Genomic DNA, 25,268 nt, shown 5'->3' with positions numbered 1-25,268 from the left:
AGTGTGCACCTGGAAATATGGCTCTGAGCCTCCAGCCCCAACTGCTGTTGCTCCTATCGCTACTGCCACAGGAAGGTGAGAACAGTGAGTAGGCCTGGGATAAAGGAGAATAACCTTTGCCCTTGTTAAAACTGCGTTTGTGACTTGGGTGGTGGCAGCGGCGGGTGCACACCTTTAATCCCAGCACTAGGGAGGCAGAGGCAGGTGGATCTGTGAGTTAGTGGCCAGCCTGGTCTACACAGCTAGTTCCAGGACAGCAGAACTCAAAAAACAAAACCAAACAAACAAAAACCTGTGTGTAACTTCCCCCTCTTTTAAAGATTTCTTTCTTTCTTATTTTATTTATATGAGCACTCTATCTGCATGTAGATATCTGTAAGCCTAAGGAAGACATCGGATCAGATCCCATGACAGATGGCTGTGAGCCACCATGTGGTTGCTGGGAATCGAACTCAGGACCTCTGAAAGAGCAGACTCTGCTCTTAATCACTAACCCATCTCTCTAGCCCTTGCCCTCCTTTTAAAATTGTGTGTGTGTGTGTGTATGTGTGTGTGTGAGAGAGAGAGAGAGAGAGAGAGAGAGAGAGAGAGAGAGAGAGAGATTGATTGATTGACTTCCCCTCTTTTCAAAACTGTGCCAACACTGGTGAGGCACCATGGCACACAGGTAGAGGCAAGGACAATCTCAGGATTTCATTCTCCTCTTTCCTTCCACAAGATGGGTTCTGGGATTTGAACTCAGGTCACCAGGCTTGCCGACAGATGCCTTTACCTGCTAGGCATCTCACTGGACTGCCTTTCCCTCTAACGAGACAAGAGTGCATGGTGGCTGGGTATGGAGGTTTGTGCCTATTAGCCCAGCAGTCTGAGGCAGAGGACTGAGAGTTGAGTCCAGCCTAGACTACATAGAGAAACCTTGTCTCAAAAAGTATATAAAGCAATGAATAGTGTGAGGGTTAGCCATTCAGATAAAAGCTAAAAGGACAAGGAAGAGGGTAGAGATTGCTGCTATGGGTGACACTAAAGGTTCAGAAAGCACTGTAGGGACTGACAGGAATGACAGGGATGACAGGGATGCCCTTCTTCAGACCCCAGCAGGGAATTGTGTTCAGGGCACAAGCTAGTCTGGATTTTAGGCCTTTCTCCTTTAGTGATCTCTTGTCACTCTTCTTCTAGTGACTTTGGCCCCTACTGGGCCCCAGTCTTTGGATGCCGGTCTCTCCCTTCTGAAGTCATTTCTCTCCACTCTGGACCAAGCTCCTCAGCGCTCCCTCAGCCAGTCACGATTCTCTGCATTCCTGGCCAACATTTCTTCTTCCTTCGAGCTTGGGAGGATGGGGGAGGGACCGGTGGGAGAGCCCCCACCTCTCCAGCCCCCTGCACTTCGGCTCCATGATTTCCTCGTGACACTGAGAGGTAGCCCAGACTGGGAGCCAATGCTAGGGCTTCTGGGAGATGTGCTGGCACTCCTGGGACAGGAACAGACTCCCCGGGACTTTTTGGTGCACCAGGCAGGTGTACTGGGTGGACTTGTAGAGGCATTGTTGGGAGCATTAGTTCCTGGAGGTCCCCCTACCCCCACGAGACCTCCATGCACCCGTGACGGCCCTTCTGACTGTGTCCTGGCTGCTGACTGGTTGCCTTCTCTGATGTTGTTATTAGAGGGCACACGCTGGCAGGCTCTGGTGCAGCTGCAGCCCAGTGTGGACCTAACCAATGCCACAGGTCTTGATGGGAGAGAGCCAGCCCCTCACTTTTTACAGGGTCTGCTGGGCCTGCTTACCCCAGCAGGAGAGTTGGGCTCTGAGGAGGCTCTTTGGGGTGGTCTGCTACGCACAGTGGGGGCCCCCCTCTATGCTGCCTTCCAGGAGGGGCTACTGCGAGTCACTCATTCTCTGCAAGATGAGGTCTTTTCTATTATGGGACAGCCAGAGCCTGATGCCAGTGGGCAGTGCCAGGGAGGTGAGTGCTGCCAGGGCCAGAGCAGGCATATGGCAGGGAAAGAAAGTGAGATGGGGTCATTTCCTTCCTTGCTTTTTCCCTCCTAGGCAACCTTCAGCAGCTGCTCTTATGGTAAGTAACAAGCACCCTCCAGTTCTGGGAAGTTGGGTCTCAGCAACCTGTAGATAGAGTGCTGAAGGCATCGGTCTCACAGCTCAGGAGGAAATCAAGAGGACAAGCGTGGATTAGTGGCTTTAGAGCATGATGTCTGCGTTGGCGTTCAACTCCCCTTCTTTGTTGTCATGTGACATTGCACACCTCACATATGTGGTCTATGCCTCACTTTCTCCCATTTGTGAAACAAAATAACTACCACTGCAGAGTTGTGAAGAATACAATGAGTTGAGAAAAGTTAGGCATGTTGGCACATGCCTTTAATCGCAGCACTCTGGAGGCAGAGGCAGGAGGATCTCTGAGTTCAAGGCTAGCCTGGTCTACAGAGCAAGTTGCAGCATAGCTAGAGCTACACAGAGAAATTCTGTCTCAGAAAAGGAAAAAAAAAAAAAAACGTTGACAAAGTATAAACCACTTAGAGCAATGTTGGGCCTATAGTGCTATAGTCTACGTTAGCTACTGAAGATTGTACATGGGGCACAGAGTGGTCCTAATGATTTCCTGATGGGAGGCCAAACACAAGGGTTGTACATAAGCCACCCAAAGCCAGGTGAAGAAGAAGGGGTCAGGCGTGGGCTGTCCCAGGCAGTCTTGTGCCTCGGCAGCACAGATTTCTCTCCTTTCGTCTGCCTTAGTACTCAGGTACCACCTTTCTTCTCAGGAAGCTTATCTAGGAAAGAGCCCGTGCTTGCCTAAAAGTCCCTGCAGAGCTCTGAGCTAGGGTCAGAATCTTCACCTGGAGGAAGTGAACCGATGCCTCCTCTCTGTGTACCCAGGGGCATGCGGAACAACCTTTCTTGGGATGCCCGAGCACTGGGTTTTCTATCTGGATCACCACCTCCACCCCCTGCCCTCCTGCACTGCCTGAGCAGAGGTGTGCCTCTGCCCAGGGTGTCCCAGCCTGCAGCTCACATCAGCCCTCGGCAGCGGCGAGCCATCTCTGTGGAGGCCCTCTGCGAGAACCACTCAGGCCCAGAGCCTCCCTACAGCATCTCCAACTTCTCCATCTATTTGCTCTGCCAGCACATCAAGCCTGCCACCCCACGCCCCCCTCCTACCACCCCACGGCCCCCTCCTACCACCCCACGGCCCCTTCCTACCACCCCACAGCCCCCTCCTACCACCCCACAGCCCCCTCCTACCACCCCAAGGCCACCTCCTACCACCCCACAGCCCCCTCCCAGCACTGCTGTCATCTGCCAGACAGCTGTATGGTATGCAGTCTCATGGGCACCAGGTGCCCGAGGTTGGCTCCAAGCCTGCCATGATCAGTTTCCTGATCAATTTCTGGATATGATCTGCAGCAACCTCTCATTTTCAGCCCTGTCCGGCCCCAATCGTCGCTTGGTAAAGCAGCTCTGTGCCGGCCTGCTCCCACCCCCAACTAACTGCCCACCAGGCCTGATCCCTGTGCCCCTCACCCCAGAAATATTCTGGGGTTGCTTCCTGGAGAATGAGACACTGTGGGCTGAACGGCTGTGTGTGGAGGAGAGCCTGCAGGCTGTGCCTCCGAGGAACCAGGCTTGGGTTCAGCATGTGTGTCGGGGCCCCACCTTGGATGTCACTGATTTTCCACCCTGCCTTGTTGGACCCTGTGGGGAACGCTGCCCAGACGGGGGCAGCTTCCTACTCATGGTCTGTGCCAATGACACTCTGTATGAAGCCTTGGTTCCTTTCTGGGCTTGGCTAGCAGGCCAATGCAGAATTAGTCGTGGAGGAAATGATACCTGCTTTCTAGAAGGCATGCTGGGCCCCCTGTTGCCATCTCTGCCACCTCTGGGACCATCCCCACTCTGTCTGGCTCCTGGTCCTTTTCTGCTTGGCATGTTATCCCAGTTGCCACGCTGTCAGTCCTCTGTGCCAGCCCTTGCCCACCCCACACGCCTGCATTACCTCCTGCGCCTACTGACCTTCCTTCTGGGTCCAGGGACTGGGGGTGATGAGACTCAGGGGATGTTAGGTCGAGCTCTGCTGCTCTCTAGCCTCCCAGACAACTGTTCATTCTGGGATGCCTTCCGCCCAGAGGGCCGGAGAAGTGTACTGAGGACGGTCGGAGAGTACCTGCAGCGGGAAGAGCCGACTCCACCAGGCTTAGAATCCCCCATCAGCCTCGCCTCTGGTATGAGCAAGCTGGAGCTTCTGTCCTGCTTCAGTGTGAGTGAACTGCCTCTGGAAAAGCCCTTGGAGCAAGGGAAGGGACTCCAGGAAATTTCCCTAATATAGAGAAGTAGTGTGGTACTCCGAGTGATGCCAACCTTAGGCAGGTTATTCTGCCTTCTCATCTATAAACTGAGTGTAACAAGATGCTAACTCTTAGGGTAGTTGCAAAGACCGTATGGAATGCTCTGCTGTGGGCTTAGCCTGGTGCACGATCCGTAAACGTGCAAGCACAAGAGACTCCTGAGTCTCTCACTCTCTGACTCTCCCCTGTTCTGCTACAGGAAGCAAAGGGTTTTCATTCTCTCCCTATCCAGTGAGGAGTGTAGGTTGGAAAGTAAGATTAAGAGAGAAATATTGAAGAGGAATATAAACCAGAAACCTGGTTAGGTTCAACTGTTGCATAAATTACTGTCATCTTGGGCAAGTAATGCTTTCCTGCATCATAGATTCTTTTCCATATGACAGAGGAACTTAAATGTTACCTTTCATAGTTGATTCATGGACTATCTGTTATGTAAAGGGCACTTTGTGAGATTTGTTAGTTCATGTTAGGGCCACTTTTTCAAGCCCGAGATTAAGTAAAATGGAATTTGAGTGACTGGAGTTTGGTTCAGGCCTACATGTATTTGGCACCGGAGTACAAGGGAAGATAGGACATGGTCCCAGGTTTAATGAGAACTACCATCTGAAGAGGTGCAGGACATGCAAGCATACCCCCAAAGTGAGTTAAAGTGTGGAGAAGATTTAGGAGGAGCAGAGAGACAGCTCTCTTCCTGTATTCTCTCTTCACCAGCCTGTACTGTGGGATCTACTCCAGAGAGAGAGGAGCATTTGGGCCCTAAGGGTCCTAGTGAAGGTAGTGGGGGTGGGGAGGGTGGGGGCTGAGAGGGTGGGGGCTGAGAGGGTGGGGGCTAGGGGATGGCAGGGGTGGGGTACATGGGTGGCTGAGTGACAGCCATGGCTTGAGAAGGCTGGTCACTGAGGTCGTATTCACCCTGGCCTCCTGTTTGCAGGCCTACCTGCGCATGCCTCCAGAAGAGCTTCAGCAGCTGGTGCTTTCAGCCGAGATGGAGGCTGCACAGGGCTTCCTGACGCTCATGCTCCGTTCCTGGGCTAAGCTGAAGGTGGCACAGAGCGGGAAGGGGGGCAGGAGTATAAGGATCAAAGGGACCCAAATCCTTAGCATTCTGGGGGTTTGCTTCAGTGAAAAGAGGAACCCCAAAGAGGAGCGGCAGAAGATCCTGAGGAAGGTCGGAGGCAGCATCATGTGTCTGTTCCTGCAGGTTCACCCATCCGAGGAGCAGGCCATGGGCCGCCTGACAGCCTTGCTGCTCCAGCGGTACCCACGCCTCACCTCCCAGCTCTTCATCGACATGTCTCCGCTCATCCCCTTCCTGGCTGTCCCTGACCTCATGCGCTTCCCACCGTCCCTTTTGGCCAACGACAGTGTGTAAGCACTATTCCTGCCTACCCAGCCCACCCGCCTACAGAGGTCCCTTTTAGGGAGACTCTCCTTCCTGTCCACAGCGACAAGGCTATAGCAGAGAGGATATAAGAAAAATGTTAAGACCTGCTACTCTCCTTAGCCTGGCTGCCATCCGGGATCACAGCTCAGGAATGAAGCCTGAACAGAAGGAGGCCCTGGCAAAGCGACTGCTGGCCCCTGAGCTGTTCGGAGAAGTGCCTGATTGGCCCCAGGAGCTGCTGTGGGCAGCCCTGCCTCTGCTTCCCCATCTTCCCCTGGAGAGCTTTCTCCAGCTCAGCCCTCACCAGGTAGGAGAATCATTTGATAGCACCTAGTGGGGGTCCCTGTCTCACCATTACCCCACCTCTCCTTCCCCATCTCAGATCCAGGCCCTGGAAGATAGCTGGCCAGTAGCGGGTCTTGGGCCGGGACACGCCCGACACGTGCTTCGTAGCTTAGTAAACCAGAGCATGGCTGATGGGGAGGAGCAGGTGCGCAGGTGAGTGGCTGTGGAATCAAGACTGATCAGCATGGAGGTGTTTAGAAGCAGGGCTAGTATTGCAGAAAGGAATACTGAAGAGCGAGAGAGGAGGAAGGGCCCTGTCGAGCTAGGGGAACTGAGAGAGAAACTGATATGTGGCACTCACATTTCCTAGTTTAGTTTATATGCCTACTCTATGTACCAAATAGTTGGTGCCTGGGTACTTATCTGGATGAACATCAAGGCCAACTTCACGTCTCCTTAAGGCTTGGGTCCCTTGCCTGTTTCCTGAGTCCTGAGGAGCTACAGAGTCTGGTGCCCTTGAGTGATCCGATGGGGCCTGTAGAACAGGGCCTGCTGGAATGTGCGGCTAATGGGACCCTCAGCCCAGAAGGACGGGTGAGCCCTTTGGTACAAATCTGAAGGACTGCAGACCCCCCTAGGGACTATGTGAGTGACTTGCCCAGTTGTACCAGCCAAGCTCAAGCACAGTGGTGTGGGGTCCCTGTCACCTCTATTCTTGAGTGCCTCTTACCTCTGTTTCCTGTCCCTACCCTATTATATATACCCTTTGTGACCTTGAACCTGCTCTACTCTGGTCTTATGCCTGGTTCCAAGTACTTGGTAAATTTAGATGTACATTTGGAAAGGCAGTTCTGGGTGCAGCTGCATTTTCTCCCCCGTCCTAAGTCTTCCTTTGTTACAGGTGGCATATGAACTTCTGGGAGTGTTGCGTTCATCTGGAGGAACTGTCTTAAGCCCCCGAGAGCTGAGGGTCTGGGCACCTCTCTTTCCCCAGCTGGGCCTGCGCTTCCTGCAGGAGCTCTCAGAGAGCCAGCTTAGAGCCATGCTTCCTGCCCTGCAGGGAGTCAGTGTCACACCTGCCCAGGTGAGCTCCACTTCCTCCCTGAGGCCCCTCACAGAACCCTGTGTGGAGATGTCATCACCTCCTTCCCTGTAAGCACTGAAAGTGAACCATATGTCACTTTCAGCTCCAGAGGGACCCCCAGACAGGTTGGTGCTTGTGGTGGCTGAGAGGGATTTGGAAGCTTTAGAGGCAGGTTCAGGGGTCAGTTTGGGACTTGATGGGGCCTGAGAACTTCCTGTTCCATCCCATTACAGGCTGTTCTGTTGTTTGGAAGACTCCTTCCTAGGCATGATGTAAGTAGCAGCAAGTTCTCAGTGTCTCCTAGAGGGCTCTGAACCCTGTTCCCATGGCTCCTGTATTGGCCCTCTCCTCCCTTTAAACTCCCCTCATAGCTAATACCCTGCTTTATTTTCTTCTGCCCCTCTTCTTCAGACCTCTTGTCTCTCTTGTTTCTTAGCTGTCCCTGGAGGAACTCTGCTCCCTGCACCCTCTGCTGCCAGGTCTCAGCCCCCAGACACTCCAGGCCATCCCTAAGAGAGTTCTGGTTGGCGCTTGTTCCTGCCTGGGCCCTGAACTGTCAAGGCTTTCAGCTTGCCAGATTGCAGCCCTGCTGCAGACCTTTCGGGTATGAGGACAGGGAGAAAGAGAGAAGCAGAAGATGGGCGGTATATAGAGGGTAGACATCTTTATTTCCAGGGAGAGTGCGCGCATGTGCATGTGCCCACGCACACACACATACACACAAGCACACTTACACAGACCACAGACACATAACACACACACATACACTTACACAGACCACAGACACATAACACACACACATACACTTACACAGACCACAGACACATAACCACACACACACTTATACAGACCACAGACATACAACACACACATAGACTTACACAAACCACAGAAACAAAACATGCATACACACTTACACAGACCACAGACACACAACACACACATACTTACACAGACCATAGACACAATACACACACACACACATTTACACAGACCACAGACACACAACACACACATACACTTACACAGACCACAGACACACACAACACACACACACACACACACACACAATTACTGCTAATTCTTGTGCAGGTAAAAGATGGTGTTAAAAATATGGGTGCAGCAGGTGCCGACACAACTGTGTGCATTCCTGGTCAGGTATGTGTGGGATCTCCAGACTGAGCACCTCTCCGTGTTCTGGGTGGTTTCATCTGGCAGATCTTGCCTCATGCACTTGGCCAGCAGTGACTCTGAAAGTTCAGGCTGGCTCTGTGCCCGCATCGTAACTGACAGCATCCCAGGTCCTGGTGCAGAGATACTCCCATTACCTCACAATGTCAACCCAAAAGGCCGAGGCCATCCAGGCCAACCTCCTGTGTTCTAATGAAAAGACTGAGGCTGAGAGAAGCTAGGGGCCTTCTGCTCATCAGGTGTCTAACTAGCATAATACATTCACTGCAGCCTGAGGTGTGGGGACTCCTAAGTATTCCTTGCTTCAATGGCAGGTGCCACCCCACCCCATCCTAGCTTTGATTCCTTTCTGCCCTTCTCTGAGGGCTAGTACAGATCCTCTCACCCATCACCACACTGCCTATCACCACACTGCTGCCCATCACTGCCTGCAGCCCACCATTTGGCCGGACTGCCTGCTTCCCCTGCTCCCATTAAAGCTGCTACAGCTGGACACTGTGGCTCTGCTGGCAAACCGAAGACTCTATCGGCAGCTGCCTTGGTCTGAACAACAGGTAACTCTTTCTTCTGCCCTTAGAGCTCCCCCACTGTCTTCTCTACTTCCTTTACTCAGACCACCTTACTCTGATACCTTATCCCTAACCACCGCTTCACTGTGCTCTCGATCTCTCTCCTTCTTCTTTCCTTCTCTCCCACCCCCACCCCATTATTACTAGGAAGGGAGTAATCTCTCAGAAGGGAGTAGGGCTTCGGGAAGGAGGGCTGGTAGGAATCAGTATCTCTCAGTAGAGAAATAAGGCCCCAGGCTCCCCTCTGAGGCCCTCAGTACAGTACCTCCCCTGGGACGCTGTTCTCTCTTTGTTTATTTATAGGCACAGTTTCTCTGGAAGAAGATGCAAGTGCCTTCCAACCTGACCCTGAGGAATCTGCAGTGAGTAGCCGTGGTGGACAGTCGGTTCGGTTGAGCTCCATTATTTCTGTTACTGCTGTTCTTAAGCGCTTCCTTGTCCCCCTCCCACCCTGCACAGTGTCCCAGCTGCCAGTTATTGCTGCGGGACTCAGACAACTTAGGTTTGTGTCACACTCCATCACCAAGAGTCAAGTCTCTTAGTCACTCTAAGCTTCAGATTTTTTCTTTTATATAATAAGAATTAAAGCCGGGCTGTGTTGGCACATGCCTGTAATCCCAGCACTCTGGGAGGCAGAGGCAGGCAGATTTCTGAGTTCGAGGCCAGCCTGGTCTACAGAGTGAGTTCCAGGACAGCCAGGGCTACACAGAGAAACCCTGTCTCGAAAAAAACCAAAAAAAAAAAAAAACCAAAAAAAAAAAAAAAAAATCCAAAAAATCAAGAATTAAAACAGAGCTCTAGCAAAGACTGAATGAGATTAATGCACATAAGATCTTTAACACATCACATGGCCCCATAGAAAGTTCCAATAGATACTTGCTGTTCTTAATTTAATTCAAGGTGACTTTAGAGCTGCTTGAGAAAGAAGTATCACTTTACTTACACCTACAGTAAAAGAACCAGGGGCTTTGGAACCTGAAGACACAGCTCTAGTCTCAACTTACTTCTAGTAGACCGGTGTCAAGAATATCCTTTATTGGGCTGGAAAGATGGCACAGTGGTTAAGAGCATTGACTGCGCCGGGTGGTGGTGGCGCACACCTGTAATCCCAGCACTCTGGGAGGCAGAGGTAGGCGGATTTCTGAGTTCGAGGTCAGCCTGGTCTACAGAGTGAGTTCCAGGACAGCCAGGGCTATACAGAGAAACACTGTCTTGAAAAAACCAAATCCAAAAAACCAAAAAACCAGAAAAAAAAATCATTGACTGCTCTTCCAGAGGTCCTAAGTTCAAATCCCAGCAACCACATGGTGGCTTACAACCTTCTGTGATAGGATCTGATTCCCTCTTCTGATGGGTCTGAAGAGACAGTGTCCTCATATACATAAGATAAATAAAAGGAGTGAGTGCATCAAGACTCTCCTGTTTAAAAAAAAAAAGAATATCCTTTGTTTTCTCACAGCTTAACAGTGAGGATGTTATGGAAAGCTAATGATGTTATCTATGTACAAACATTTCACAAGCTGTAAATGACTATCAGTGAGCATCTGTCTTTGTGCTGAGAGTGCTGACACAGAGCGCCAGGCAGGCCATTACATGTGTTGAATAGCATCTTTCCACTCACATGTCCACAGGGCTCTGGGTAACCTGGCAGGAGGCATGTCCTGTGAGTTTCTGCAGCAGATCAGCTCAATGGTTGACTTCCTTGCTGTGATACACATGCTTTACCAACTGCCCACCGGTGTTCGAGAGAGCCTGGTGAGAGGGTGACTCAGGTCTTAGTGGGAGGCTTGGACCCTGGGTTCAGAGCCCCGCCCTGGGGGCCGTGCTCAGTTCTGTTTGGCCCTGCTTTCTCTACCCTATACCTCTTAGCGGGCCTGTATCTGGACAGAGCTCCAGCGGAGGATGACAATGCCAGAGCCAGAGCTGACCACCCTAGGGCCAGAACTGAGTGAGCTTGACACAAAGCTACTCCTGGACTTGCCGTAAGTGCATGCTTGGAGATGTGGGGACCTCGGGGCACTCACCTTGGGGTAGAAGCTCCCCACTTGGGAAATACTCAGACGAAGTAGCTTTGTGTCTAGTGCTTCTTCAACATCATATTCAGCCCCAAACAGGACTCTTTCAAAGTCGTTTTGTAGCCGGGCGGTGGTGGCGCACGCCTGTAATCCCAGCACTATGGGAGGCAGAGGCTGGCAGATTTCTGAGTTTGAGGCCAGCCTGGTCTACAGAGTGAGTTCCAGGACAGCCAGGGCTATACAGAGAAACCCTGTCTTGAAAAAAAAAAAAACCAAATCAAAAAAAAGTGTACAGGCTTATTTATGAGTGGTTCCACCGAGGCAAGACTAGGATTAATAAGGTAGACAATCAGATCTTTTTTGTACAATGTAATACAATGGAAGTAGTGAGTTTCTGATCATTTATATTGTTCAAATCTAAGTTGGATAGTGCCATGGGAGGAATGTTAGAGAGTCAATTCAAGTATGAATTTGGGAGAGAAGAACAGGAGAGCTAGGGTTCCTCCATCCCAGACATTCTAGTTTATGAGTATCTTTTTAAAAGGGTCTCACTGTGTTGCATAGCTCTTGCTGGCTTGGAACTCACTGTATAGACCAGGCTGGCCTTGAACTCTTGAGATCCACTTGTCTCTGACTTCAAAGTACTGGGATTTAAGGCATGTGCCACCACACTTGCACTTCACTTTTTTTCCTTCAGATTTTTAATAATTTATTATTTTATTTTACGTGTATAAATATTTTATTGCATGTATTTCTATATATCGAGTAAATACCTGATACCCACAGAGACCAGAGAGAGTGTTAGATCCCTTGGAAATAGAGTTTCAGATGGCCATTCCCATGATGGCCACCATGGGAATCAAACCCTTGTACTCTGGAGGAGCAGCCGGTGCTCTTAGACACTGAGCCATCTCTCCAGCCCCTAGCTCATGAGGATCTTACCAATGTGCTTCTTTCCTCATTTTCCCACACCCTTGCCATCTGAGCTGCAAGTGAGAGTAGGCAAAGGCTGGGGTTAAAGACTTCCTGGAGGCGTGGGGCTGGTGGAAGCAGATAATACCCATGCTTGTTTGCTTGCAAAGATTTCCTGCAGGTTTTGGTACTCACACACTTGACCCTCTATTGAAGACAGGTACCACTTTCTGACTTCTGCTCTGTTTTGTTTTGGTTATTTTTCCTTAAAGACCATTTAAATCTTTTTAACTATATTGGTTCTCTAAGATAATTGTCCAACTGAGGTAAAAGACCATGAATAAGGAAACTGAAGTTCTTCACTTATGAAAGACTGATAAGAGATTTGAACAGTGTTTAATATAGGGGGCTTCTGAGTTCATCACATCATATAGGATTGATTCAAAAGATAGCTAGAGATAGCCTCTCTCTTTGCTGTCCCTTCAAGCACATGGTGTGAACTGGCTCAGGGCTGTTGGATGTCAGTTCTGTATAGAGTCACAGGTTGAGGTCTGATATTAGGAATGTGGGACTTGACCAGCCCTTCTCAGCTTGGCTCAGATCCACTTGAGTGTCACCACTGCCAAATTTCAATAATAGGATCCAGTTGATGGACCGATTGTCCAATGACTCCATTATGTTGGTGGTGGAACTGGTCCAAGATGCTCCAGAGCAGCTGCTGGCACTGACCCCGCTCCACCAGGCAGCCTTGGCAGAACGAGCACTTAAAAACCTGGTAAGAGTCTACCCATCAGACCCAGATCTGCTGTCTTCCGCAATCCCTGCCCCTCGCATTGTGTTCTTTCACTTCTAGACCTGCCTCTCGGTTATTTGATTAACCCGCTTCATGTTTCGTGTTTGTGTCCCTTGGAGTCTAAGAAATCTTTTGGGTTCTGCCTCTCAAACTTTCTACCTGCTTCTATCTGAGCTCATTCACTGTTTAAGGCCGGGAACAAGAGCAATGGCCTTCATAGGGGCCAGGGTGGAAGCAGAAGCGGAGGGAGGGTCAAGGGACTTGGTATCTTGATCGAAGAGTCTGGCACTCCAGGTCAGGTGCATTCTCCAAGGCTTGATGCCCCTCTCCAGGCTCCAAAGGAGACCCCAATCTCCAAAGAAGTGCTGGAGACACTGGGCCCCTTGGTTGGATTCCTGGGAATAGAGAACACGCGACGGATCCCCTTACCCATTCTACTGTCTCATCTCAGTCAGCTGCAGGGCTTCTGCCTAGGAGAGACATTTGCCACAGAGCTGGGATGGCTGCTGTTGCAGGAGCCTGTTCTTGGGTATGGTCCTTTGGTGACATCCTATGCCCAGGTCCTTGACCATCAGTCAGAGTGGTCTCCCATTCCACATGCTTAAAAGTACCCTGGCTCCCCAGTCACGGCATGTCAAAGTCCTCACAGTTCCTTCAACTCTATGCTCTCTCTTCTGTCCCCTAGAAAGCCAGAATTGTGGAGCCAGGATGAAGTAGAGCAGGCTGGACGCCTAGTATTCACTCTGTCTGCTGAGGCTATCTCCTTGATCCCCAGGGTGAGGTGAAGGAACAAGGGGACTGAGGGGTGGCTATGGGGAGTGAGCTCATGCGGGCCATGCAACTTGTGTCTGGCAAGACAGCAAAAGAAAGGCGGGCGTGTTTATGGATTTTGTTTTCAATTTTGTTTCTTGGGGGCAGCCACAAATGAGTGGCTCATTCTGTAGCCCAGGCTGGCTTTAAAATTCATGGCAATTCTACTTCAGCATCTAGAGCACTGAGATTCCAGGCATGACACCCCCCCCTCCCCATAACCGATGGCAGGGTCTGGAAATTATAGCACCTGGCCCTGACTGCCAGGTTGCTTTTCCTTTCCTCTCCTCTCTGTCCTGCAGGAGACTTTGGGCCCAGAAACCCTGGAGAGGCTTCTGGGAAAGCAGCAGAGCTGGGAGCAGAGCAGAGTGGGACATCTGTGTGGAGAGTCACAGCTTGCCCACAAGAAGGCAGCTCTGGTAGCTGGGATTGTACATCCAGCTGCTGAGGGCCTCCAAGGTGAAGCCCCCCAAATACGAATATGCCCATCAGGGTGTATGAAAAAAAGAAGGTGTCAAGACAAGCAGTGCAATTGGAGGCCTGGGTGGGAGACTGTTGGTGGCTGAGCTTTTCTTGTCACTTGCAAGGCCTTTGGTTCCACCTCAAGCCACATGGTAGGGTGGGAAGCTGGGTTCTAGGTGTGCTGTCTCTGAGCAGGTTTCCTGACCTCTGGGGTTTGGTCATCAAGGATTACAAGATGATATTCAAGGTCTCTTCTAGTTGTAAGGGTCTATAATCCTGGCAGTTTATAACCCCTTAAATGTTTAAAGTTGGGTGTGGTGGTATACACACCTGTCATCTAAACACTTGGGAGTGGTGGCAGGAAGATCAGGAATTCAAGGTCAGCGTTAGCTACATAGCAGATTTAAGGCCAACCTGGGCTATATAAAATCCTGTCTCAAAAACAAAACAAAATAGCAATTTATCCCAGAATTCTGTTTTTCTTGTTCTCTGAATCCTGGCAAAGTGTGGAGCTCTCTCCTGGGGAAATCCCTAAACAGGAGATGATCATGAGACCTGGATTCTGACTCAGCTCTTCACTAAGTACCTGAGCAATCTCCTCTGTGACCTGTTTAACACAGGATAGCCTTGTTATCCAGTCACTTAGTTCATTCAGATACCCCCATGAACCCTCAAATTCTCATTGTCACCATTCCTTAGCCCATGGTGCCCACACACTCCATCATCCAAAGGTTGGATGACCTATGACTATTAATGTAGGCATAATTTAGTATCACACTGACCCCTTGTCTCTGCCTTCCTCCTTCAGAGCCTGTACCGAACTGTGCGGACATACGGGGAACCTTCCCAGCAGCCTGGTCTGCAACACAGATCGCAGAGATGGAACTCTCAGACTTTGAAGACTGCCTGTCACTATTTGCTGGAGATCCAGGACTTGGTCCTGAGGAACTACGGGCAGCCATGGGCAAGGCCAAGCAGGTTAGGGATAAAAAGACTAATGGGACCATATGGGTGAAAACACAAAGAAGTTGAGTAGGTGCGATATGGGATTAGAAAATTGGGTGAGAGTTGGGGAAATGATGAGAGGGTTGGGTGATAAGGAGGGGGTCAGGGGATCAGTATTGAAGGAGGGATAGTACAACGGACAGAGGCGCTATTTGAATGTGTATCAAAATTGTTCGGGGAGCAGGTTCTTAAAAGGCAACTGCTGGATCCCATGCCAGACTGACTACATCTCTGGAGTCTGGGTCTGGCATCTTCATTTTAGCAGGTACTTCAGGGGGTCTGGTGCATATAAATCTTAGAATTCATGGGCTGGAGTTTGCTCTTCTTTCCTGTGGAGACTCCAACCTTTCAGTGACCCCTGAGTCAGAGAAACTCTCATCTTACTATAGAGGAAAGTAAAGACAAGGGAGTGACCTGGCCAGTATCCCACAGCATTTGATGCCTAGCCCAGCGCTTTTTCCACTCACATGGTTCCTGTCTTCCTCCTAGCTGTGGGGTCCCCCCCGAGGATTCCGTCCTGAGCAGATCTTGCAGCTGGGCCGTCTCCTGATAGGTCTAGGAGAACGGGAACTGCAGGAGCTTACCCTGGTGGACTGGGGTGTGCTGAGCAGCCTGGGGCAAATAGATGGCTGGAGTTCTGGGCAGGTAACCACGCCTCTCTCCCCTGTGCCTTGCCCCAGACAAACTTCCGGCAGACCCAGTCCTCTCAATGATCCAAACCAAGGGATTGTCTCTGGCGATCCTTTTTTGGTCATTCTTATCTCTTCTTGGTTTGGGTTTTTTGTTTTGTTTTGTTTGTTTAGGCAAGTCTTAGGTGGCGCGCCCTGGTCTTGAGCCTACATAGCTGAAGATAGCCTAGAGCTCCTGGTTCTGCTGCCTGTGCCTCCTAAATTCTAGGATTACAAGTGTGTCACCACAGTCAGTTTCTGTCTTTTCATAGCACTCTATACTGGGACCTTAGGACCTGACTTAATCTCTCTGAGGTCCTGAATTCCTAGTACTCTTTCCCCTCTTTCCCCCTTTCTCCTCTTCCTTCTGTTGTTTGATGGGGAGGGCATGTCCTTGATTTTCTCCATAGCTTTTGGATCTTTCGATGTTAGTAGCAAGGAAATACAGTCCAGTAGGCCTTTCACTCCCCTACTCATTTTCCCACCTATTAATTCCCCATGATTTAATTTCTTTATCCCGTGCTCCCCCCAGCTCCGAGCCGTGGTCTCCAGTTTCCTAAGGCAGAGTGGTCGGCATGTGAGCCATCTGGACTTCATTTATCTGACAGCACTGGGTTACACACTCTGTGGATTGAGGCCAGAGGAGTTACAGCATATCAACAGTTGGGAGTTTAGGTAACCTATGGAAGGTTTGGAGTGGTGGTGCTGTAGTAGAGATGGGCTCATGAAAGGATTGTCCCATGAAGGAAGGGAGTCCGTTTGGATGTTTTCCTCCATCTTATGACCACAGGCTCTGCCACTGAAGCTGAATTCTTCTCCCTTTCTTCCTACTGCTCCACAGCCAGGCAGCTCTCTTCCTGGGCAGCTTGCATCTCCCATGCTCCGAGGAACAGCTGGAAGTTCTGGCCTATCTCCTTGTGTTGCCTGGTGGCTTTGGCCCAGTCAGTAACTGGGGGCCTGAGATCTTCACGGAAATTGGCACGATAGCAGGTGGGGGAGCTGTGCCACCGTTTGTCTCTCGCTAGGTGTCAGGGTTTGGCTTCCACATTGTGGATGGATTGGGATCGTTAGGTGTGTTCCGCTTCCTTCCCTAGCTGGCATCCCAGACCTGGCTCTTTCAGCATTACTGCGGGCTCAGATCCAAGGCCTGACTCCTCTGGCCATTTCTGTCATTCCTGCCCCCAAGTTTGCAGTGAGTTTTGGTGGACTGGGGCCTAGAGTTACCACAGGGAAAGCATGGGCCCAGTGGGGTTCCATGGACACACTGATTCCTGTCCTTTCCTGTAGGTAGTCTTCAACCCCATCCAGTTATCTAGTCTCACCAGGGGTCAGGCCGTAGCTGTTACTCCCGAGCAAATGGCCTATCTGAGTCCTGAGCAGCGGCGAGCAGTTGCGTGGGCCCAGCACGAAGGGAAGGAGATCCCAGAGCAGAGGGGTAAGTTACCAACTGCACAGTGTGATAAGCTGTCATCTGACCCAGAGTCCAGGTCCAGACCCCACACAGGAGAACCTCTGGAGTGGAGGGATCTATACACAGAGCTAAATTTGAAGTATCAAAGGCTCCTGGGGAACAGAACTGTGATTTTTTTTTTCCCTCCCATTCCTTGTCTCATTCTAGGTCGAAACTCAGCCTGGGGTTTCTACGACTGGTTCCAAGCCTCCTGGGCTCTGGCATTGACCATCAGCTTTTTTGGCCACCTATTATGATACTGTTCCTTCAGTTGAGGGAGAAAACTGATGTCATACTGGTCATACTGAACAAATTGTAAATGGAAGTGCATTCTAATTATTCTCAGTAAGAGGCTGAGGATTATGGGTAATATTCCAATGCATTCCACCCACCTGAGACTTGTGCTCCTGGCACGATGGATAACCCCCACTGTTTCTTTTCATTTCCTACTTCCTCCTCAGCACATGGATAGAAATAACACAGACAGCTGCAACATGATGTGGGGTCTTTACTAGGACAGGGAGTGAGAGGCGAGGCGGGTCCAGGGCAAGCAGAACGGGCCACTGTTAAATATGCAGAAGTCCTGGGGATCTCGGTTCATCTGCTGGCGGTTGGGAGTTAATGTTTGCCGTGGACGAGAGGTGGAGGGATTCGAATATCCTGTCCCCTCTCCAGACGCCGTTCACAGTCAATCAAATAGTTCACCCCATCGATGACCAGCTGCACCAGCTCCACCTGAGGGACATGAGTCCTTGGTCTCTGCTTCCCACACTTTACCTGAGTTTCTTTATCTTTCTTTGTTTTCTTTTTTCAGTTATTGAGACAGGATATCACTATGTAGCCCTGGCTGCCCTGGGACTCACAGAGATCTGTCTTGCCTTTGCTGCTATTAAAAAGCACACACCAGGGCTGGAGAGATGGCTTAGCGGTTAAGAGCACTGACTGCTCTTCCAGAGGTCCTGAGTTCAAATCCCAGCAACCACATGGTGGCTCACAACCATCCATAACTAGATCCGACACCCTCTTCTGGAGTGTCTGAAGACAGCTAAGGTGTACTTACATATAATAAATAAATAAATTAAAAAAAAAAAAAAGAAAGTGGCCCAGGATTCTTTAAAAAAAAAAAAAGAGAGAGAGAGAGAGGCCTTGCTTTAAAAAAAAAAAAAAGCACACACCACCTTGCCTGACCTGAATTTCTTTAGCACTGATCTTCCATCTCTGAAAGCTCGTTTTCTTTCCCCCTCCCCCACCCAACCTGACCATTGCTTCAGATTCTATTACATTCCCGAGGCTCACCATCTTAGCTCAGCCTTTTTATCTAATTCATAAGACCTCACCTCTGACTTGCCAAGTCGATCCAAATTAGAGATGTCAAAGACACTGCCTGTGGCAGCAGTGTCCACTCCTCCAGTTCCACGCTTTTGGAGTCTTAAATTCTCCAGGATCTTTGGGAAGCGGCTATCCTAGAGGCAAGATAAAGATCAGGGCCAGGTCAATAGAGGCAGAGACTGTTCCCACCTTGTCCTCCGGCCCTCTAGCCATATTCCCTTAAGAGTGCCTCCTCCATCCCCTTCCAGATCCCCTTTCTCACTCACACCCCCAACCCCACATAGCCTTTACTTTGCTTAGCAGTGGCAGTTTGATGTGTACTCCTGCCCGGAGTCCAGTGCCCAGGTTAGATGGACAGGTCAAGATGTATCCCAAACGCTCATTCCACATGAACTCCCAGCCTCGTTCCTGGATCAGCCTCTCCACCTGTGTCAACAGAGGTTCTGTCGTGGAAAATCCCTCTTAGTTAGCCTCACAGACATTCTAGAACCATTTCTACAACAAGAAGCTTGAGGATTGATGAATGACATGCTCTTTGTTGTTGTTAAAACTTATTGTCATCGTATGTGTTGAGGTTGCGTTATATGCATGCTGATGAGATTGTGGCAGATAGATTGTTCCGGGAAGAAGCCTGAGAGAATGATATATTAAGAGTGATCGGGGAAATGAATAGAAGTCATAAACAGTGCAGAGTTCTCATGCATCAGTTATATCTTTGACAAAGAGCGAAGGGTCCCTTTGGACAGGAACGAGATGATAAGGCAGGAGAGCCCATTCTTAGCTGTAAAAGGAACGTGTGTAATAGAACATGGAGATGTGAGAGGGCGCAGCCGAGAAGCCAGATCCACAGGTATGTGTGAGAAGAGGGGGACTTCAAGAGGTGTCTCCGCTTTCCTGACCACCATAATGACTATTAGGATGGAAGAGACAGGGGTCTGCCAGAGCAGTGGACACAAAGACCACTACCTTCAGACAATGCTCTCTGTGATGCAGAAGGAATCCCACCACGGGGAGTCTTACATCCTGAAGCTCACAACACTTATTGTAGAACAATTCCTTTGCCTGCATTATTTCATTTAGTCCTCAACTTTATAGCTAAATAAACCTAGTCATATAATTAAAGAGTGTTTCTCTACGCACTCATAGGACATTATCCATTCCTTACTGAAAATAGTATAAACTTCCCAGCTGGAATCTAAAAGGGAAGCATTCTTTCTTTACAAGTCCAAAAATAAAACTGTAGATACAAGAAAATGCATTAAAGATTAGATCTATGGCAGTTTCAAACACTGAATAAATATAGACACCCTGTCCATACAAGCCTGCCGAGTCACCTCTCATCCAGAAGCACACATTCTAGAACTCAAGCCAGTTCAGCCTCTACCTTCCCTAGTCTCTCTAGCACTTTCTGCTTAAAGCCTAGATACAATGCTAGATAGAATCTAGAGTCAAGGCTCACCCTGGCTCAGAACTGGGTGATGTATCATGAACATACCAATCCCTCACACCCCACATCCATCAGGCTCAGATGTTCTCCTTAACTGCACATCCCACCTCACCCCAGCCACCCCAGCACTGGCTGGCCATATCATTGGTTTCTTCTTTGCATTACTTGGCAAAGATTATGCTTTATTTCCTTCCATAGTCTACTGACACTGACACTCTTTCTATTTTCAGAGTGAACTATATGCCCTGGTTTTCCAAGGATGGCCCTGATTTGTAACTTTATCCTAGCATGATAATGACCCTTTCTACTATCAGAAATACCCTGGGTTGACCGGCAAGTGATGTAACCAATCTGCCTATGCTGCTCTATGGTTTTTCTCACTTCCTCCCGCCTAGCTCCCCGCAGCACCCTTCTCCAACCTCTTTGAGGCCCCGGCAGAATCTTTCAAACACTCTCTTCATGTTGCCACCTTTCTCCATAGAGATGACCCGCGTGTGGTCCTCCTCATTCACCCAGATCAGGAAACTCTTCTCATTGTTGTGCCTGAGGGCAGGAGGTATAGTGATCGACAGGCAAGATAAGCACAGAGGTTGATGGAGAGAAAACTTTGCACATACAAGGGAATCAAAAGAAAAAGTGAATCGGCCCCATACCAGATTCCTCGAGCATCTGGCCAGTCTCGAGCCATTCCTGCTGCAGTCAGCAACGGGGACACAGGCTTATCAAACAGAAAATGGTCCTGAGGAGAATAAAGGGAACAGGCCTAAGGATTCTCACAGTACCATCTGGGCCATCTATCTTTTCTGGCCCAGCCTCCCCTCTACCTCTTTTCTGTCTGCTCCCACAACTCCGCTCCCTGTCAACGACCCTCACATCAATGAGCTGTTGCTGCTCCGTTTCTGTCATCTCACTGAGTCTATAGTACCGTCCAGCCAGGTCACCCTTCAGGCCACTCAGCGCGTCCACCACGACACGTTCTACCTCTCGTCGCTCTGCCCGCGTGCAGGCTGGAGGGAGACTGAGTCCCCTGATACTTCGGCCAGTTCTGACTCTTGAAGACAATACATACCTCTCATCAAAGTAGCCGGAACGGATCTGAGGAATAAGAGAAATTACTATAAATCACGGAGACATAGTAGGCGGGAGCCTTTAGGAATTATAAAGCAGGCCCCGGAAGGAAGGACACATTGGACAGGCAGGCTAACTGGAGACATTGTGGTCATTTCTCCAAACTTCTCACTTTGGGTACAGCCTGTGTGTGTGTGTGTGTGTGTGTGTAGGGAGGAGTGTCACTCCTGAGCCTACTGAGATCTGAGATTACAGGTGTGAGCCACCACACCCAGCAGCCAGGACACAGTTACTTCTTAAAAATTCTTGCACCATTTTGTACTTTGATCATATTCTCCTTAACTCCATTATCCTCTTATCCACTATGTCTTCCTATCTGCTATTTTTCAAGATAGGCAATTCTTTCTCTTATCAATATTGAAAGCTCAGCAGTCTAACCATGAGTCAGGAAATAAGGTGTAATGATTAGAGATACAGAACATAGTGCACAGGCTGCACATGTGGGAAGTGTCCCATTTGGCTCACTTTACTGGCATCAAGGTCAGTGGTGTGCTTCATTGTCCTGGGGTCATATCCATTATGCCGCTCTTGGATCACAGGGTCAAACAGTTCAGCAAATACCTGAAAGGGAGTTAAGAGGAAGAGGCAGTTATAAAGAAGAAACTCCTTCCTACACTTGAGTTGTAGATTGATATCACTGGGTCAGAAAATTTGAATATAGACAATCCATAGTCTCGAGGGAACAGACATGAGGGATCTTTAGGAGGAAGGAACCGGGATTTCTGAGGGGCCCCCTACCTCATAGGTCTCCTCATCTCCAGCCACCATGCCCACAGTCTTGATGAAGGGGTGGCCAGGGTTGTCCACTCCGGTCTGGATGCACTGATCTAGTGTCCAACCAGTGGGTGTGGTCTTGTCGCAGAGCCGTGCATAGACTGCTGGGGTCAGGTGACTGGCCATGCAGTTGTTGTGCTTTCGGAGGTCTGGGTACTCAGCGCTGGGAAGGGGTTACCCAGTAACCATGGAGGGAGAGCACAGGAGGCTAGACCTACTGCTGTCTGCTGGGAGCTGTCCAGTGAGCCATGTCTGGCTTTGCTCGTTGGAAGGAGGGGGAATTAGAGGTAGGCTAAATCTTGATCATTTCTTTAGGGATTTCCAGGGTCTTTTCTTTTCCTAATAGTTCTAACACCTCAATCCCCCCATATCTACACAGTTCCTTTTCTCTAGTGAGCACAACATTAGAGATGGGGGAGGGGAGAGGCTCAGGAGAATTCAGGAGAACAAGGCGAATAGGTCGAGGAAAATAAAAAGGTAGTTTCTAGTCATCCAAAAAGGATTTGGGCAGTGGGTGAACCTAGAATTTGCAATGCTAAAGCTGGCTTGGAGGCAGTGACATCAGGTGACATGTCCTTAGACATGTTTTTCCTTTTCGCATTGGGCCCTATAGGGCTGAGGCCCTACACGGCTCTTCCTACAGGGCTGCGATCTCTAAGCTGTACAGAAATCCATCTTCGAGGCCCTGTCTTTTGCTCAGGTCATCCTCTCTACCCGTTCGGTTCCCATCACCACCACTACCAACCCCCAGCCCCCACCTCGTGCATCTCAGGCTCTAATACCTCGGGGGATACAGTCTCCTCCGTTCACCGGCAGCGGCTCCTACAGATTCCGGGCGGAGCAGAATTCCGGCGGTGAGAGACCCAGCTCCAGCCAAAGCCAGGAGCCTGAGTCCGGGGCGGGCAGACAGCAGACGGGAGAAGGGACCAGCCATGGCTTGGGGATGCGGCTACGGAATTCCGAGCAGGATCTGGAGCAAGTCAGGAACTATGAGACAGGATGCAACCGGGTAGAGAGAGGACGGAACTGGGTCGGAGACTGGAGCCAAAATAGGGGTCACGATGAAGGCTGAAGTGGCAGCCGGTACCTACCAGGCTGCAGGAGAAGCGCAGCAAGCAGCCAGCCAGCTAGAAAAGAGGGAGGCCCCAGCCGCAGTCTTCAGGGGTGGGGCTCACTCAGGCTCCGCCTTCCCGCCTGCCACCGCGCTAGGTGTGCGGAGGTGGGGTTGGGTAGCACTAGCCAGGTAATTAGGAAGACCCGAGATTCACTCCCTGAGGCTGGGGACAGACGCCCACCAAAGATGTGGGTGGTCAGATTTCAGCACTAAGTAGAGGACAGCACCACGGGGATTCCTGAACCCGAAACCCCCTTCTCTCATGCCCACTCTGTTTAAATCTGAAACCCAATCCGTCTATTTTCTGGGTTTGGGGGGAGGGGGTGGGGGTGGGGAGGTTGACATTGCCCAGCCTCTTTTCTGAATTCGATCTGCATGCCATCTCTCCATGTTCCCCAGGAGAGGCAGCCGCAGGAAAACCACAGAATAAAGAGAAGAGGAAGACAGAGAGAGCTCAGGGAAAAGACACCGCAGCTTCAAGGTCACCTTTCCCTAAGAACCAGGAAGAGCACCAGGGAACTCCCTGCTACACCTATACTTTCCTAACAAGGTTGAGAAAGGATTCCTTAAGAAACAGAAAGCTATTGGCTCTTATCCTCTCCATTCTATCCCCCACACTCACTGCCCCCAAGTCTTCAGCTTGTCTCTTTCCTGCCTCTCTTTGGGACCCTACTTTTTTTTTTTTGTCCTCTACTCTAACCCCTGCTTCACCTACGATCTTTTATTTCTCTTCCTCTTTTTCAGGCTTAAACCTGTTTGCTGCTCAAGGACTCTAGCTGAGTAGTGTCTGAGAGAGCCTACCTGTTGATTGCTCTGGGTGTGGGGCTGGGGTTGGGCAGGGAATGGAGAGTTTCTTCTCCCTTCTCTTCCTTCTCTGCAGCTGGCAGTTCCTGGACTGGAGGGGAATTTAAAGAGAGGAGGAGGGTGTGGTAAGATGACTGGGTGTGGAGTGGAACAGGCAGGCACAGGTCTCCGGGACCACAGTGCTTTCCTCTCTTGCTCACTAAGGCAGCTTAATCTGGAGTGTGAAGGCTGGTAGTATCCAAGGGCAAAAGGTCATCAGGGACTCTCTGCCTTCTTCCTAGTGCGCTCTCTCTCTTGTGAATTGCATATTCAGACCCAAGAGGGTTTGTTTCTACAGCTACCTGCGGGACTAGGTGCAACTTGACTTGTATTAGCACAGGAAGGGGAATGAAAGCTGTAGCAGAGACAGAGATCTGAGGCTTTGGGGCAGAGGACCAGCCAAGGCAAAGCAGTCATGCTGCCATTAATACGTCTGCCTTCAGCTTCCTGAGGCTCCAGAAGACAGGAAGATATTTGGAAATCAGAAGAAAGCATTTAGGAGAAAGAATTACCCTTCATAATCCTTACTGGCCCAACTAATATACATTCCTTTATTTCCCTCAAGCCCCCACCCCATCTCCTTTCTAACCTTCCTCATTGGTGAGTATCCTTAGAAGGAATCCATTTCATTTTTTGGCTCCATTACTTAAGCCATAAAATAACAATTCTCAGAGACTAGAGATCTGCTGATGGGGCTTCCTTACTTTTGGAGAGGAAAAAAAAAACGTTACCTATGCTGTGGGTGTTTATTATCCAGGGTAAGAAGTAGGTATGAATAAGTAAATATAATTACCTGGGATGGTGTGTATTTACCCAGATAAAAGGAGGAGATAGTCTTCCAGAGCAATTGGGCTGTTATTTGGCTGAGAAGGTGTTCGGGAGCTGGGGGATGGGAGGGGAGGCCAACAGAAGGAGAAGTAAAGGCAGCTAGGGCATAGAGAAGTCATTCAAGTGTGGAACATGCCTTTCTACGTGAAATAATAGCTCCTCTGAGAGGATTCATCGGTTTGTGCACTTTTTTTTAATTCCTTGTGAGGATCAGAGTCTTCCAGTGGGGTCACTGGAGAAGCTTTATACTTGGGAGCTGCTGTAATTACTTGCTCCTGTGGTTGGAGTGGTGGAGGAGGAATGAGTCTGAGCATTAATTATCATTGATTGTTTGGAGAGTCTGCTCTTCCAACCATCTCTATCAATTCGGAAGGCTGAGGGTGTGGCGGAGGTGGGGGGAGGTCAGTAAGGTGAGGCTTCTAACTAGGAAAATTCCAAGGTCCCTAAAATTATAGAGAACAAATGGAGACACTCAAACTCCTAAATGAAGATTCAAGGACAACAATAACATTTGCATAAATAATGCCTTCCTATGATCCATATCTGTTCTTTTTAGATAAGAAATGTCCTTCACTGGCTCATGTGCTGGGGCTTTGTTAATTACCAGCTTTTTGCAAAGTGGTTGGATCAGAGCTCTACTCTAATTAATGGATTTATCCCTTGATGAATTCCTAATGGGATAAGATTATTGGGACATGCTGAAAGGGGGGCTGTGGGGCCTGGCTGGAGAAAGTGGCTCCCTGCGAGCATGCCTTGACAGAGCATGCCTTGACAGAGCATGCCTTGACAGAGCATGCCTTGATAGAGCATGCCTTGACAG

General features: G+C 49.8%; 2 protein-coding genes across 3 annotated transcripts; one reads left to right on the top strand and one right to left on the bottom strand.

Moving 5' to 3' along the window:
• Window positions 1-17: 17 nt before the first annotated feature.
• Strc (stereocilin) lies at window positions 18-17,502 on the top strand. Of its 2 annotated transcripts, XM_052183397.1 has the most exons (30): window positions 18-75; window positions 1,177-1,962; window positions 2,049-2,073; window positions 2,892-3,151; window positions 3,278-4,269; window positions 5,069-5,131; window positions 5,289-5,379; window positions 5,533-5,725; window positions 5,862-6,048; window positions 6,124-6,239; window positions 6,488-6,620; window positions 6,928-7,110; window positions 7,344-7,382; window positions 7,547-7,714; window positions 8,203-8,274; window positions 8,736-8,855; window positions 9,174-9,232; window positions 10,502-10,625; window positions 10,740-10,852; window positions 12,437-12,572; window positions 12,923-13,119; window positions 13,276-13,366; window positions 13,703-13,859; window positions 14,671-14,840; window positions 15,357-15,512; window positions 16,068-16,210; window positions 16,377-16,525; window positions 16,630-16,727; window positions 16,823-16,970; window positions 17,154-17,502. In XM_052183397.1, the coding sequence occupies exons 1-30, from the start codon at window positions 18-20 to the stop codon at window positions 17,240-17,242; spliced, it is 5,316 nt and encodes a 1,771-aa protein (XP_052039357.1). In that variant the 3' UTR covers window positions 17,243-17,502. The 2 variants fall into 2 exon arrangements, with proteins under 2 accessions (XP_052039357.1, XP_052039356.1); XM_052183396.1 differs by having other exon boundaries at window positions 2,892-4,269; window positions 5,289-5,399; window positions 5,559-5,725; window positions 8,203-8,268.
• Window positions 17,503-17,603: 101 nt separating this feature from the next.
• Window positions 17,604-22,641, bottom strand: LOC127685800 (creatine kinase U-type, mitochondrial). The gene is made up of 9 exons (XM_052183398.1): window positions 22,446-22,641; window positions 21,628-21,826; window positions 21,355-21,450; window positions 20,635-20,856; window positions 20,415-20,500; window positions 20,181-20,304; window positions 18,606-18,740; window positions 18,323-18,448; window positions 17,604-17,720 (listed from the first exon to the last, which is right to left on the bottom strand). The coding sequence occupies exons 1-9, from the start codon at window positions 22,595-22,597 to the stop codon at window positions 17,604-17,606; spliced, it is 1,257 nt and encodes a 418-aa protein (XP_052039358.1). The 5' UTR covers window positions 22,598-22,641.
• Between the last annotated feature and the right edge of the window lie 2,627 nt (window positions 22,642-25,268).

This window comes from Apodemus sylvaticus, chromosome 5 (assembly GCF_947179515.1).
Source record: "Apodemus sylvaticus chromosome 5, mApoSyl1.1, whole genome shotgun sequence".
Classification (NCBI taxonomy): Eukaryota; Metazoa; Chordata; class Mammalia; order Rodentia; family Muridae; genus Apodemus; species Apodemus sylvaticus.
This window is presented reverse-complemented; position numbering and strand designations above follow the sequence as displayed.